Source organism: Macaca fascicularis, chromosome 12 (genome assembly GCF_037993035.2).
Source record: "Macaca fascicularis isolate 582-1 chromosome 12, T2T-MFA8v1.1".
Taxonomy (NCBI): Eukaryota; Metazoa; Chordata; class Mammalia; order Primates; family Cercopithecidae; genus Macaca; species Macaca fascicularis.
Window position 1 is genome coordinate 75,099,022 of NC_088386.1, and position 16,516 is coordinate 75,115,537.

The 16,516-nt window shown below is 36.2% G+C and overlaps 1 protein-coding gene across 27 annotated transcripts in view; it reads right to left on the reverse strand.

The window, feature by feature from the left end:
- ZNF385B (zinc finger protein 385B) overlaps nt 1-16,516 on the reverse strand; it is a 423,448-nt gene that overhangs the window by 103,272 nt on the left and 303,660 nt on the right. For 25 of the 27 annotated variants that reach the window (XR_012421291.1, XR_012421290.1, XM_074009543.1 and 22 more), the window contains one exon: nt 197-339. The exons of the other annotated variants lie outside the window; for them this stretch is intronic. Coding sequence is in view for 23 of the 25 variants with exons in the window: in XM_074009543.1 (XP_073865644.1) it covers nt 197-339 (143 nt within the window). In the remaining 2 variants the exon portion in view is untranslated. The remainder of the gene's footprint in view (nt 1-196; nt 340-16,516) is intronic. 27 annotated transcript variants of the gene reach the window in all.

Here is a 16,516-nt window from a genome sequence, read left to right on the forward strand (position 1 = left end):
TATAATAAACATGCTGGCTATTGTTTGGGCTACTCCTATGGGCGAAGCATCATCTTTCATAGCACAACTGAGCAGCATAACCAATATATGGTCTAAAATTACACACTTGGGAAACAGGCTGTATCTATTGACTATTCACAAATGTAATGAAAGTGATGGAGGAGGACACAAACAAAATAGAAATTAATTTACTCACTGTGTTAAAATTTGGAAAGAGCCCAACAGCAGAACTACTGTCCACTGGAAAAGACATAAATGGTTTGATATCCAGTGAAGGCTGCATCATCAGGGTAGGTGTGCGCACAAGAGCAGGAAGGGTAGTAGTGTGGCATGTACTGCCTGCCAAGAACAAAACAAAAATGAATTCAATTTCTTGCTCACATTCATCTCACTCCCAAACCTACAGTGTAAGACCAAGTCTGTCGAGCTGCAACCTGCAAGCAAGAGAGTTACGCTGGAAGTAAGCAAATTGCACAGGAGTAGTAAACATAATAAAAATGATCTTCCTCCTCATTATCCAAGACAGTGATGCACAATGCTTCCCTATGCGCAAGGGCTGAGGGATGCTCAGACTCAGCCAGGACACCTAGTAGACAGATCCTACTGGCAGGTGGGTCAGGCAGAATGAGAATGTCCTGTTGGCCAACCCTTTGCCTTTGACTGGCCAAAAGTGCAGGAGAGAAGAGGGGAGGAGCCTCTTGAAGCCGGACACTCCTTGCTGTTAAGAATTACTGAATGGCTAGTGGACTGGTTTTATGCAAACCGGAGATAAATATAGGGTTTTTAACAAGAAAAAGAAAACTTGAACCCGTATAGTTCCTGTCTGCTCTCAAAGTTATGATTCAACTTACTCTCTTAAAAAAAAAAAAAACTTTCTGAAAGTCGCTCTTATTTTGAAGTAAATGGGTAGTCTAGACATTGGATAGTTAGAGACTAAAAGGGTTGATTATGGCTTGGCTGCAGACAGGGTGTTTGGGGACAGGTAGTAGTTAGGACAGGGATTCAAAATTTTGACTTCAACTTTTTATTTCTAATTTGTTTTGTATTATTGTAGCAAATATCCCCTTTAGCAGCTAAATTACCTGTCACCTCTATTTTTTTTTGTCGACTATTTTTAAATTTTGTTTTAACTTTTGTGGGCACATAATAGGTACATACATTTATGAGGTACACAAGATATTTTAATACAGGCACACAATGCATAATAATCACCTCAGGGTAAATGGAGTATCCATCCCCTCAAGCACTTATCCTTTCTCTGCATTACAAACAATCCAATTATACTCCTTTAGTTATTTTGAAATGCACAATAAGTTATTGTTGACTATAGTCAGCTTGTTGTGCTATCAAATACTAGATCTTACCCATTCTAACTACATTTTTATTTTTTTTAATTTTAATTTAACTTTATTATTACTATTTTTCAAGACAAGGTCTCACTCTGTCACCCAGGCTGGAGTGCAGTGGTGTGATCATGGTTCACTGCAGCCCTGACCTCCCTGGGCTCTGGGGAGCCCCCAACTTCAGTCTCCCAAGTAGCTGGGACTACAGGTACATGCCACCACACCTGGCTAATTTTTGTGTTTTTTGTAGAGATGGGGTTTTTGCCACATTGCCCATGCTGGTCTCGAACTCCTAGGCTCAAGCAAACCATCAGTCTCAACCTCCCAAAGTGCTGGAATTAAAGGTGTGAGCCACCACACTCAGCATCTAACTATATTTTTGTACCTATTAACCATTCCCACTCCTCTGCCCTCTTCCCATCCTCTAGTAACCATCATTCTATTCACTGTCTCTAGTTCAATTGTTTTAATTTTTGACTCCACAAATAAGTGGGAACATGTGAAGTTTGTCTTTTTGTACCTGGCTTATTTCACTTAACATAATGTCCTCCAGTTCCATCCATGTTGTTACAAATGCCAGGATCTCATCCTTTTTGTGGCTGAATAGTACTCTATTTTATATATGTACCACATTTTCTTTTTCCATTCATCTGTTGATGGACACTTAGTTTGCTTCCAAATCTTGGCTATTGGGAATAGTGTTGCTATAAACATGGGAGTGCAGGTATGTCTTCGATATACTGATATTCTTTCTTTGGGGTATATACCTGGCAGTGGGATTGCTGGGTCATATGGTAGCACAATGTTTAGTTTTTTGAGGAACCACCAAACTGTTTTCTATACTGGCTGTATCAATTTACATTTCCACCAACAGTGGAGGAGGGTTCCTTTTTCTCCACATCCTTGCCAGCATTTGCTATTGCCTGTCTTTTGAACAAAAGCCATTTTAACTGGGGTGAGATGATATCTCATTATAGGTATAGGTTTGATTTGCCTGTTTTTGAAGATCAATGATGATTGAACACATTTTCATATACCTGTTTGCCATTTGTATGTCTTCTTTTGAGAAATGTCTTTTCAGATCTTTTGCTCATTTTTTTATTCAGGTTTTAAAAACAGACTTGTTTGAGCTCCTTATATAGTCTGGTTATAATCCCATATCAGATGGATAGTTTGCAAATATTTTCTCCCATTCTGTGGGTCGCCTCTTCACTTTGTTGATTGCTTTCACTGCTCTACACAAGCTTTGTAACTTGTGATCTCATTTGTCCAATTTTGCTTTCCTTGCCTATACTTGGAGGGTATTACTCAAGAAATCTTTGCCTACTCCAATATCCTGGAGAGTTTCGCCAATTTTCTCACATAGTAGTTTCATAGTTTGAGGTCATAGATTTAAGTCTTTAATCCATTTTGATTTTATTTTTGTATATGGTAACAGATAAGGGTCTACTTTCATTCTTCTGCATATATATATTCAGTTTTCCCAGCACCATTGATTGAAGAGACTGTCCTTTCCCCTATGTATATTTTTGGCACTTTTGTCAAAAATGAGTTCACTGTAGATGTACAGCTTTATTTCTGGGTTCTCTATTCTTTTCCATAGGTGTATGTGTCTGTTTTTATGCCAGTACCATGATGTTTTGGTTATATAGCTCTGCAGAATAATTTGAAGTCAGGTAATATGATTCCTCCAGTTGTGTTCTTTTTGCTTAGAATAGTTTTGGCTATTCTGGATCTTTTGTGCTTCCATATACATTTTAGGATAGTATGTTCTGTCTATGAAGAATGTTGTCATTGGTATTTTGATAGGGATTGCATTGAATCTGTAGATTGCTTTGGGTGGTATGGACATTTTAACAATATTGATTCTTCCAATCCATGAACATAGAATATTCTTCCATTTCCTTGTGTGTGTTCTCTTCAATTTCTTTCATCAATGTTTCATAGTTTTCGTTGTAGAGAATTTTTACTTCTTTGGTTAAGTTAATTCCAAGGCATTTAATTTTAGTTATAGCTATTATAAATGGGATTACCTTCTTGATTTCTTTTTCAGATTGTTTGCTGTTGGTATATAGAAATGCTACTGATTTTTCTATGTTGATTTTATATCCTGTAACTTTACTAATTTTGTTTATCAGTTCTAGTTCTTTGGTGGAATCTTCAGGTTTTTCCAAATATAAGATCATATCATCTGCAAATAATGATAATTTGACTTTTTCCTTTCCAATTTGGATGCCCTTTATTTCTTTCTCTTGTCTAAATACTCTGGCTAGAACTTCTGCTATCACCTCCTTAGATATGTAAGTTTATATCTTAGATATCTAAGATATGATGGTTTAATCCATGAGTAGAAGATTTATAATGCTCCTCTCCAGTAACAAGCATCTTTCTTTAGTGTATAACTTTCATGTAGTATAGATAAGTAACTGCTGGTGCAGGTAGCTCTCTGGGAGGCCGGCTCTGGCATGTCAGGCTTTTTTTTTTTAATATAACAACTTTATTGAGGTATAACTCATATACCAGACAATTCATCTGAATTGTAGAATTCAATTACTTTTAACATATTAACAGAGTTGTTGTATTATTCAATTTTCATACTGCTATGAAGAAATACCTGAGACTGAGTAATTTATAAAGAAAAAGAGGTTTAATGGACTCACAGTTCTACATGGCTGGAGAGGCCTCACAACCATGGTGGAAGGCGAAGGAGGAGCAAAGACACGTCTCACATGATGGCAGGCAAGAGAGTGTGTGCAGGGCAACTGCCCTTTATGAAACCATCAGATCTCATGAGACTTATTCATTGTCACAAGAACAGCACGGGAAAAACCTGCCGCCATGATTCAATTACCTCCCACCAGGTCCCTCCCATAACATGTGAGGATTATGGGAGCTATAATTCAAAATAAGATTTGGGCTAAACCAAATCAATTGTAGAACCATCACCACAATCAATTTTAGAACATTTTCATAACATCTAAAGGAAACTCTTATCCATTAGCAGTCACTCCCCATTTCCTCCCAATATCCCTAGATCCTGGCAACCACTAATCTATTTTCTTTATCTCTAGATTTCTCTATTCTAGACATTTCATTTAAATGAAATCATATAATATGTGATGTGGTCTTTTGTGACTCACTTCTTTCATTTGACATAATGTTTTTGAGGTTTATCTATGTTGTACCACGTATCAGAATTTCATTCATTTTTTAGGCTTAATAATATTGCATTGTATGGATTTCCCAAATTTTGCTTATCCATTCATCAATTAATGGGCATTTGAATTACTCCCACTATTTTGCTATTATAAACAACGCTACTTTGAATATTCATGTACAAGTTCTTATGTGGATATATGTTTTCAGTTCTCTCAGGTATATACTTAGGAGTCAAATTTTGGAAATTGTTTGGTCATCTGGTAACTAAATGGCTTAATATTTTGAGGAAGTGGCAGGCTGTTTTCCAAAAGGTCTGAAACATTTTACATGATTACTATCAGTGTATGAGGGTTCCAATTTTTCCTGGCCTGCCTGTATAGGACCACACAATAATTACATGCCTAACATCCCCTATTGACTTCAAGGAGAAATGAACAGTATGAGATAACGCTGCAACTATTAAAATTTCCACCAATCTTTTACACAGTGTACCAGAGTCATTAAACTTTCTATTTCAATGATCCTTTTTTGGTGATGAATATTCTTAATAAACTCTGCATCATATTTCAAATCGTTCCAGAACATTATTGGCAATAATGTTTAATGGACTGTCATACTTCATTTACATTGATCCTAAAAACAGAAGAGAAAAAAGAGAGAAGGGTGCCTGAAGCATTTATCTGTAATGGCAAGTCTTTAGGTCAGCCCCGTCCATTAGGGAAGACAGAGTAGCACTCAGCAAAAATAGAACCAGCCAAAAGTATAGATTGAGAGTAATGTTGTTGTTGTTGTTGTTGTTTTTCTGATGCTCAAGTAAATACTCTGATCTCAGTCTGTCATTCATATAACCACCCTGTATTTAATTACACATTACTCTTCAAATTAGGTAATGTTAACTTCAGTGCTTGTAGATCTAAGATGATGTATTATATAAACATATCAAATGTTGCAGAGGTACTTATTAAAATATTTATTTTACAAGTTTTGCTTTAAACTCTTAGCTAAGTTAAAAAAAAGAAAACAAAAAACAGAGATATTGGCCGGGCACAGTGGCTCAAGCCTGTAATCCCAGCACTTTGGGAGGCCGAGAGGGGCAGATCACGAGATAAGGAGATGGAGACCATCCTGGCTAACACAGTGAAACCCCGTCTCTACTAAAAAATACAAAAAACTAGCCGGGCCAGGTGGCAGGCGCCTGTAGTCCCAGCTACTCGGGAGGCTGAGGCAGGAGAACGGCGTAAACCCAGGAGGCGGAGCTTGCAGTGAGCTGAGATCCGGCCACTGCACTCCAGCCTGGGCGACAGAGCGAGACTCTGTCTCAAAAAACAAAACAAAACAAAACAAAACCCAGAGATATTTCTTATGTTGGCCCAAAGGCCTATTTTATTATTACTATAGTCATTAAAAGTCTAAAGGAAGGTATAGACTAATTCTACTTAAAGCTGAATGATAAACAAATGTGTAATTATTTTGCCATGGCGAGTCTCCTGGAGGGAAGCAAAGTTCCTTCTCTAAGCCCACAACGGTGGCTCTGATAATACTGTGTAATACACAGCTCCCGAGGGCCTGGTGAGAGTCACTTTGTTCTAACAAACCCAAATCAAATAGAATGCAACAGGGAACTTCACAAACAGATTACTCCATCAACAAAGGTTGGAATGCACAATGATCCCCCTTAGCCAATCAAATCTCTATGCTAATAAAGACAAGGCTTGAGAACTACTTAGCTGTTACTACTCATTAGCATTAAAAACTTAGCAACTGTTTACCATTTCATTAGCATTTTAATGATAGACAATTTGCCATGTTAAACACAGATTGTTTTAAAGTACTGGTAGATCTTCTGAATAAATATAAACTATATTTTCATTATTCCTTCACCTCAACCTTGCTGTTTTCACTTTTAAAACCTACTTTTTAATACTACTTCACCAGGACTTATTGCTTGTTTTTGCAAATGGTAAATAAATAGGGACAAAGTGCATTTTTTTGGATAAGTTCTTTCATGCTCTGATCTCTCTATCTTCATGTTTCAGATTTTGCTGCTGCTGCTGCTAAGAATTCTTTCTCCTCACCTCTGGGTGCCTGAAAGTCAGCAGGAGTTACAAGCAGAAATTTGACCAAAATGCATTGCACTCTGAAAGAAAATGCTTAATTTCTCTAAAAGTCGAGGACTTGCTAAGAAAAAAGGTTGAAAATATAATGATCAGGCATTGCAATGCAAAAGGTGATATAATATACCCATTAAGTTGCTATTCTCATGGGACAGAACCAACCTGTGACTTTTGTATAAACTATTTGGCAATATTACATAAGACACCTCCTATTTGTAGTTCTGTTTCAGAACATAGTATGTAATCTGGAATATATCATAATGAATAAAGTCATGATGAATAAAATCATAACAGGGTTCCACCCTATTTGATAATAAAACTTTTCATATCACTGAATGCATATATTTATCAAACTTCCTGTACTAAAATGAAATACACATATATAAGCATGCATACTCCAAAAATTTAACAGGAATAATTTAACACTCTTGAGAAAGGAATAATACAAGGTGGTCACAGGAGGATAGAAAATTCCAGAGAGTAGTTTCACATGTTTAGCAAAAGAAAACTGTTGAAATAGCTGCATAAGGTAGGGGCTGATAAGACCCTGAAAAACGAAGGTGTGGGCCAAGCTGGCTGAGACTAACTGGTCCCAACATGGCGCTGGATTTGACCTGGGTTTCACCTAGGATCTCATTCTACTCTCACTAACATACTAAATCACACACCCACCAGTGTCCTGACAGTTCTGAGACCACCCATATTGGGTGTAAAAATGGGTAGCACACAGTTCCAAGAAATCTTCACATCTTTACAGGAATCTTCATGAATATCCCTCCACTTGATTAAAGAAACCCATAAATATAGAAACTCCAAACCCTGTGGTGTGACTCACTTCTTTTGAGTATGCCCACAATCCCCTTCCTTAAGTGTGTACTTTTCACTTTGCAATAAATCTGTACTTTCACTCTATCCCAATTTGTCCTTAAATTCCTTCTCACAACAGCATCAAGAGTCTGGACACCAGACAGAGTTGAGGTCTCACAGGCATTTGGGGATCTCCTCTAGTCCACCAGTTTTACACTTATCATGGAAATTCCATGTATTCATATGAACATGAATTCCCATTAGTATGCAATTACTTTCTTCCATACATTTCACTTTGATGGTAAAATACAAGTTAATTCATCCATAGCTATGAAATCAATAATATGTAAAAGAAAATTTCCTAATATGATCATAAGAAAACTATTATTTCAGTCAACTGCCTCTGTAACATAATAGGTACCTTATTATGTTAATGGATTATGTCATAATATATCACAATACAACCTAACTTAAGGACAGATGACGCCTGAAATTATTGCCTTAGTCTTTGGCCTTTAGATATATAATCTTAAAAGTGCATTTAGATTACAACTTTGAGACTTCCTAGTGGCTCTTCTTTATATGCCAAAACAGAAGCAAACAAAACACCTCATTCTTCAAAAGAGTATGCCAGAGTCAACAAATATGCATGAAGAAGCATTTGCAGAATGAGATCAAGTCTGTATCTATTCTATATCCTGCAAGAGTAGTTTCTTCTTATGCCATTATTATGCATGTTCCCATCAGTGAGTACTGAAATTAAAAACTTAACATATTATAAAAACCTATTGTGGGAGGCGATGTCAATTATAGAACTCCAAAAGATTTCTTTAAAGAAATTTAAATGAGTGGCATTTCAGATTTTCTGCCAAACTCAGTTTTCTCTTTTCATTGCTTTCCCAGCTTTGTTGCACCTAATACTGCATATTTTTTCCCTCATCGGGATAATTGCCAACACAGCATCTCCTCCACTTCTCTCAGCATTTCTTTTCTTTCATTTATCTGCTAGGTGAAGAAAATAATTTACAAGAGACTATCAAAGCATGGCCACTAAGAGGTGGCTATATGAATAGGGGAGGTGACTGATAAAGGATTTTGCTTTTGAAAAGGTCTCATGATAGCAATAACAGAGATAACATTTTTATAGAACACACTATGTAGCAGGCACTATCCTAAGTTCATTACATATGCAGGTATATATACTCATTTACATATACTCATGTATATACTTATACATATTTCAGCCTCGCAATCTGATTAACAAGGTATTAGCCCCATTTTCCAGATGACAAACTGAGGCACAGAGAGACTAAGCTCAACTTCATATAGTTTGTATGCAGATGAGCCAGAATTAGAACCCAGGCTATTTGACTTCTGAATTCTGCTTTTCACTACCATGCTATGGTCACCAAATTGTACAGGTGAAAACACTCCAGTCATATAGATACATTCTCCAGCTGAGGGAGAAACATTTTACCATAAACCTAAGAGATTTAAAATACTGGACCTCCAAACAGATATAGTATTCAATTGGGAATTAGTTGAAACTTATTTGACCTTAGTGTAGTATCTGATACTTAAATAACCAAGATATATAATGAATATATTTATCTAAAAAGAATCTTCTCCAAATAATAGTATTATTTGATTCAATAAATACTTATGAGGGACTAACAAGGCACAATGCTAACAACTACAGGGATTATGAACTGTATCAGAACTTATTTTACTTTTTAAGATAAGAAAATAATAACAACTGCTACCATTTAATGAGATTTTACTGCATGCGAGGTAATGTGCTAAGTGATTTATGTCCCTTATTCTTACTAAATTATAATGCAACTCTGTGATATTTATACTATTATTACCATTTTACAGATGAGAAAGGTGAGGTTTAGAGTGATTAAAATCACTCAGTATGTGGTAGAGCCTGGGTCCAAACTCCTGTTCATCTGACTTTAAAGCCCATGTCATCATTCCCTAAAGTAGGTTATTTGTAAAGTTGTTACATGAAAAAGATTCTGTCATCAAATACATTTAGAAAATGTTGCTTCAACAAAGCTTAAAGCAGTTCTTTTCTGCAACGCATCTCAGAGTTTTTAATATACTAACAGGCACTGTGGACATCTAGGCAGAAAAAATTTCTTCCCATAATTTTTTGAGCATGGAAACAAGCCTTAAATTTTTTAAAAATTAAGATGACACAGGCAACACTGTTCTACATCTGTTAAAAGCACCAGCTCAGGAGACAGATATGTTAGAACCTGAAGACTCCTTGGTGCACTGCTTTCTTGTGCAACCTTGGACAATTAACTTCACTTATTTATACCTCCACTGTCTTTTCTATAATTAAGAAAAATAAGAGTAGCTATATCATAGGACGGGTGGGAAAACTAACTGAGATTTTTCTACGCAAATTGCCTAAACCTGTGCCTGATACATAGCCAGTGTTGTATAAGCTTCAGTTACATGGTTACAAACTATTCCCAATCCTTGATATTATGCCATATCCCAGGAGAGCATGAATAATTAAATCTATTAATACTTACCATAAATGGCAGCGGTCATGTGTTATCAAAAACATGTTAAGTAGGTTGAAGAGAGAAAGAAATTGTAGCTGGTTCATAAATGGGGCTCATAAATGTTTCCACAGATGAGCTATCTCTTAAGATAAACTTTGAGGAATGGCTTGTGTTTTGAGAGGTATATATGGAAGAATGGGGGAGGGAACTGTATAAACAAAAAGTACAGAGAAAACAGAATATGTTGAAGTTAAAAATTTTTTAGGCTCTCAAGGTATTCTTAGGGTTTCTGGATTAAAAGGTAAAACAGAAAATAGAAAAACCAAAAACCAAAACCAAAAATAGAGTATCTTTGTGACCTTGGAGTAAGCGAAGGTCTCTTAAACAGGAAATAAAAGATGCTAATCATAAAAGAAAAAAATTAATGAATATATTCTCTTAATAAGAATGTAGGAAAAAGACACAATCAAGAAAATGAAAAGGCAGTCCACAGAGTGGGTGATGATATTCACAATTTTTTGACAAAGGACCTGAATCTAGAATATAGAACTCCTACAGATCAATAAGAAAATGACAACACTAGATAAATGGGCAAAAGACTTGGACACTTCACAAAAGCATATATTAAAATGGCCAATAAACATACAAAAATTGTGATTAACTTCATTAGTAGTTAGGAATATGTGAATTACAACTACAATGAGATATCACTACATATCCACAAGAATGGTTCAATTTGATGAAGAAAGATGAAGATTATTAAGTGTCGACAAGGATACAGAGCAACTAGAATTCTATATTAAAGTGTAAATTGCCACAGCTACTTTGAAAAACTACTTGGCAATATCTATTTCAGCTGAATATATACATACCGTATGACCCAGAAATTTCACTTCTAGGTATATACCTAACAAAAATGATATGTTCGAGAATGCTTATAGCAATATTCTTCATAATAGCCCCAAACTGGAAATTAGGCAGTTAATCTATCAACAATAGAAAATAATTTTTTATGTTCACACGATGAAACATTCATACAATGACATACAGTGATGAGAGCAAATGGCACATACTTACATGCAACAACAAATAGATCTTGCAAGCATAACATTGAAAAAAAGAACTAAAATAAAGGAGTACATGCTGTATGATACCATTTATATAAAGTATAAAACCAGGCAAAGTAATTTATTCTGTTAGGATAGTGGCTCTCCTCACAGCAAGGATGGGATGAGGTGGGGGGTGAGATGACTAAAACAGGGCATTCAGAGTGTCTTCTAGGATGCCAGAAATGTTCTTTCCTTGATCTAGGGGCCAGCTACACGTGTATGCTATATTTGTGTACGTTCACTCAACTGCCCACTTATGTGCACTTTTCTGTATGTTATAAATTAACAAATTTTTTAAAAATGTAGTCAATGCTATTAATTCTAATAAAATGCTTCGACAAATATAGGCAAAATTTCTCAATAAGAATGTCTTCAAATACTGCCAAGTTTGTATAGTTTTAGGATGACGATGATGCTTTTTGAGTTCTTTTTTTTCCACTGCCAGCTTGATTTTGCTCAAAATGATTTGTGAGCAAATAAAATTTCTCTTTAAAGCTGATGCTTCCTTGCTGAATTTACGAAGTGAATAGGGGAGACTAACACAGACTCTAGTGATGCCAAAGAGAAAAATGTATATCTAGAACTCTGAGTCTATAAAATCTAACAATTGGCAGTTACGTGCCTGAATTTCCCTTGGGGAAGCTCAGGGTTCCCCCTAAAGAGCTCCGACAGCAGCCACCATGGCAGCAGCCTGGCAGAATGTTACATTTAAAAGTAAATCCTTCTGAGCACTGCACTGAAGTTGATAAGCAATAATGAAGTGCTGCATCAAAAAACATCAGAGAAGCCACATCATGAGGGATTTAAAGCCACAATGTCCTTTGGGTCTTGTAGTAATATGCCAGCTTTTACACAAAACAATGAATCTTTCACCGAGATGCAACAGATGGCTTTTCAGATGCTGTGGCAATAGAATATGTACAGCCAACTGGTGATTCATTTATACCTGAATATCTTGCCCACAGACTGAATTGCTTACATTTAAGTGTTGTAAAAAAATGGATAAGATTTATTTGCTATACTGTACAAACTATAGTTTGGTCAAACATGTGATCTACTTCATTGGCTGCAATCCTTTTTCAAAGCAGCGTTGAAAAGTATGAGAATTTAAGAATTTAAATAAATGTACAGGGTTAAAACTGAATTTAAAATATTTTTGCTTTATCGTAGTTTCTCAGCTTATAACTCAATAGTATTAAGCATGATCATGCAAAAAAAAGGAAATTGAAAGAAGAAAAAACAGTATTCCAACAAATGCTTTCTCAAGTTTTCTGCAATAATTTTTAAACACCTGACTTATCAAAAGGGAATGTCATGTGCTTAGTTTCTAAATTACTAAGTCTTTGGAGAAGCCAAAATTATCTCCAGACAGGGCTTTACTAAAATTGTCTGAGGTCGAGAACGGATTGGGAGGTCACAGTGCCTGATGAAATTTACTGGCAAAATGACCTGGGGTGATGGTCCTGAGCTACATTTGCCTGGTGACTCTTCTAAATGGCATTAAGACCCTTTCTTGAAGTCTGAAGCCTCTTTCTATTACAAACAGAGGAACTATTTGTTGTCCCTGATGCTGATGCTTCCTTGCTGAATTTAGGAAGTGAATAGGGGAGACTAACACAGACTCTAGTGATGCCAAAGAGAAAAATCTGTATCTAGAACTCTGAGTCTATAAAATCTAACAATTGGCAGTTATGATGGCAGTCTACAGCATGCTAGCGACCTAATGGCAGTGCAGAACTATCATTTATTTTGGAAACCTCCCTAAAAAATACAACCTTTCCCAGGAAAAGTACAACAATGTTACTCAAGTCACTGAATAGTTCTAGAAGAATTATGTTTAATAAAATTTTAGAGGTAAGCATAATTTAGGAATCTACCCTTCATTTTGTGTAACAAAAATGGGATTTGGAGAGCTTAATCTACCATGGTACCTGACTGATGGTAGAACCAAACCTAGAGCTCAGTGCCCATGAACACTGTTTTGAATATTTAAGTCTGTGCAATCAAAGATGTACAGGAATCATGTATTGTCATCATTACCTTCTTAAAAAATTCAAGATTAGTATTTGGCGTGTTTTCTTTTTTAATTTTGACTGAAATTTTAAAGAGAGTATTCATTTAATTAAATGAAATTTTAATTTTACTGTTTTATCAACATGATTAATGGGAGAAATTCAATGAAAGAAAAGCCAGTGTGGTCAAAAGCCAACATTTCTTTCCAGTTTAAAAAACAGCACAAAATTGATTATAACAGCTCATGTTATTTTATTATATATATATAAAACACATATATATGTATTATATATATGTATGTTTTAGATTCATAGAGTACATGTATAGGTTTATATAATGGGTATATTGTATGATGCTGAGGTTTGGGCTGCTAATTATCCTGTTGCCCAAGTAATGAACATAGTACCTGATAGGCTTTCAACCCTTGTCCCCCCTCGCTCCCTCCCTGCTTTTGGAATCCCCAGTATAATGCCTCATTTTAAATACTTCTTTTAATATTCCCAATGGGGAAAAAAAGAGATCAACAAAGTTCATTACAACTATGCTTTAACCACACTGTTCAGATCAATATAACTAATTTAAATAGCCTCATGGTAGGAGGCATACTCACATCTGTGTTGGTGGTTTTTATACTGAAGTACTATCAGAATCACAACAAAAATGCTATCTGAGAAGACACATTTTTTTCAAGTAATGGCAACTGACCTTCTATTTGAGATCAAAGCAGCAGGCCTATTTAGACCTCTGGCTCTGTCTTTAGGCCTCTCCTCTGCAGTTCACACTAAGAACCAGGCTAAAGGGATCTGGATACAGCAACTCTGAGGTCAGTGCACCCAGCTGCTGCTATAAATTCTAGCTCTAGGGCACCTAATGTTTTTTTCTCCTAGTTTCAGGGAATTTCAGTTCCTGCTTTCAATGTCTAGGCTGTGGCATTTAAGGAACAAAAGGAGAGGAAAGAAAAGAATAGTGGTTTATATAAATTATCCTTTTTAAAAGGGTATTTCCCCCACCCCAAGCTTGTTCAATTTGAGAAAACAGAGTTAATATTTGCTCTGCTAGTGCCCTCTACTCCCGCCTTGGCAGAGAAAAAAGGTTTCTTTAGCTTAAATATTAACCAAACACTTCATAGCTATTCAAAAGCAGTTGCCCATGTTAAAAATAACAACAAAAAGTAATAAAATCCCAGAAAGCACAACTTTGGAATAAATAGAAACAGTAAAAACTGCTCTAAACCCTTTTTGCACCGGTATCCCAAGGTCACCAGAATCATAATGCACTATAGAGTGTTCATAACAAATTCTAGTAAAGTATGATAGCCATGGTGGCCATCATAGAAAAGGCCACTCTTGGTCCTCCATCAGCAAATCAGCCATTCTCACCCAGGAGTGGCAGAGATGGTTTCCATCTGGCAGCCAAGGTTGCTGTGCAAGCAGCATGAAAGCCCCTGTTCCATCCCCCTGGAAACCTGGTATGGGGTGCCTGATCTGGCCGTGCCAGGGTCAGAGCGAGCAGAGACTGTGAGGATGGGGTAAAATTGGAGCTACAATGGGAAAAAATGGTGAGGGATGATCTGGAGAAGGAAGAAAGAGCAGTGCGTTTGGCTTAGTTTTGCAAAGTGGACTAGAATTAGTAGCAATTTCTTGTTTGAAATTTCCTAATATCTTACACCTAAAATTATTTTCTTCCCTTTCACCTCTTCGTTGTATGACAGAAATCTGTATAAAATGGAGTGGAGCAAAAACTGCACGAGCAGGAACAACCTAGTAAAGCAGAGCATCTAAGTTCTTCAAACACTGCTGTGGGCAACTGGAAGACAATGTGAGCTCACCCTTTTCCTGAGAAACATGGAATGTTCTGTGACCCAGGGAATGCTTGTACTCCAAAAGGTCTCTAGTGGGTATTTAACAGATTGGGCCGATAGTTGGCCTGGCTTCTTGAAACTCTGCCATTGTCCTGACATCCTAGAAACTGATACTACTTGCTTCAGTCAGGTAGGCAGCTTCTGGGGCACTAGCAATGTGCAAAATATCTCCAATGAACACCCAAGCATTTTCTACACGTGAAGGGACTCATCATAAATGGCTGCCTTGGTCCTGTGCATCATGTTACTCTTGTACTGTTATACTGACTTTGTACCAGTCTTTCTTACATGAAATTTCTTTCTCTTTTCTTTTTTTTTTTTTTTTTAACATAGTCATCAAAATTTTTGCTTTACAATTTGACTGTCAGGTTCTTTTTTTAGTATCATATAAAATTTATGGTGTACAATGTGATATTTTGATGTACATATATATAGTGAAGTGATCACTAGAGTAAAGCAATTTGACACATTCATTATCTCACTTGGTTACTTGTGTGTGTGGTAAGAGTACCTAAAATCCACTCTTAGAAATTTTCTAACATACAAAATAATATTAACTACTGTCCTCATGCTGTACCTTAGATGTCTAGATATAGTCATCCTGTATAATTACAACTTTCTACCTTTTGCCTATATTGGCCTACATCTCCCCATACTCCCCTCTCTCCCACACTCTGATAGCCACCTTTCTATTCTCTGTTTCTATATATTTGACATTAAAAAAAATCTACATATAAAAGATCATGCAGTATTTTTTTTTCTGGCTTATTTCATTTAACGTAATGTCTTCCAGTCTCATACATGTTGCTGCAAATGGTAGGATCTTCTTTTTAAAATCGGAATAATATTCTTTATATGGAATTTCATTTTGGCTCCCCAAATGATTCCCTCCTATCCCAGTAATGAACACCAAAAGTCAAGGCCATAATGACTTTTTCCTAAGAAGTCCCACTGAAAGTAGAGTATTTCACACAGCACTCATTATTTTCCTTTTCAATGATTTGCTTTATAAGGCAACAAAGGAATGGAAATATTTTCTTTTAAGACATTTGTTTTAACTAGTGGTCTCTTCTGAACTTCAAACAGACTGTTAAGCTCCCTTTGCTTTAAAAGACACCAAAGGGAAGTACACAATTCATAAAAATGGAACTGGTGCTCAATGTATTTAACTTGAGAAAGCATGCTTCCAGCTCAAAGAAATGCAAAAGAACCCGAAGTTCCAAAACTGCACAATCTCTACAACTTTCCAAACTTTGATTGACTTGTATCTCTGTCTCCTTTTCTCTAACACCAACATTCTCGAACTCTCTCTAATCACTGTTTTCCATAGTTTCCCTCTTTCCCACCTGTCTTTTCTGCCGCTCTTCTCTCCTGTTTCTCTCCTGTATGTGACATCCCCGTCTCTGTCTCTCTGTGTTTCTGTACATCGGTGCACCTATCTGTGTGTCTCTTTCATCTCTTTGTCTTTGGCTCCCACCATAATACTTCCAGGGAACTAGAAAGCACTCATAAAATTTGTCATTTACCTTATTTTGAAACTACATTGTATTGGTTTGGTTTTCAATATTTGCTTCTATAAATCAAAAGA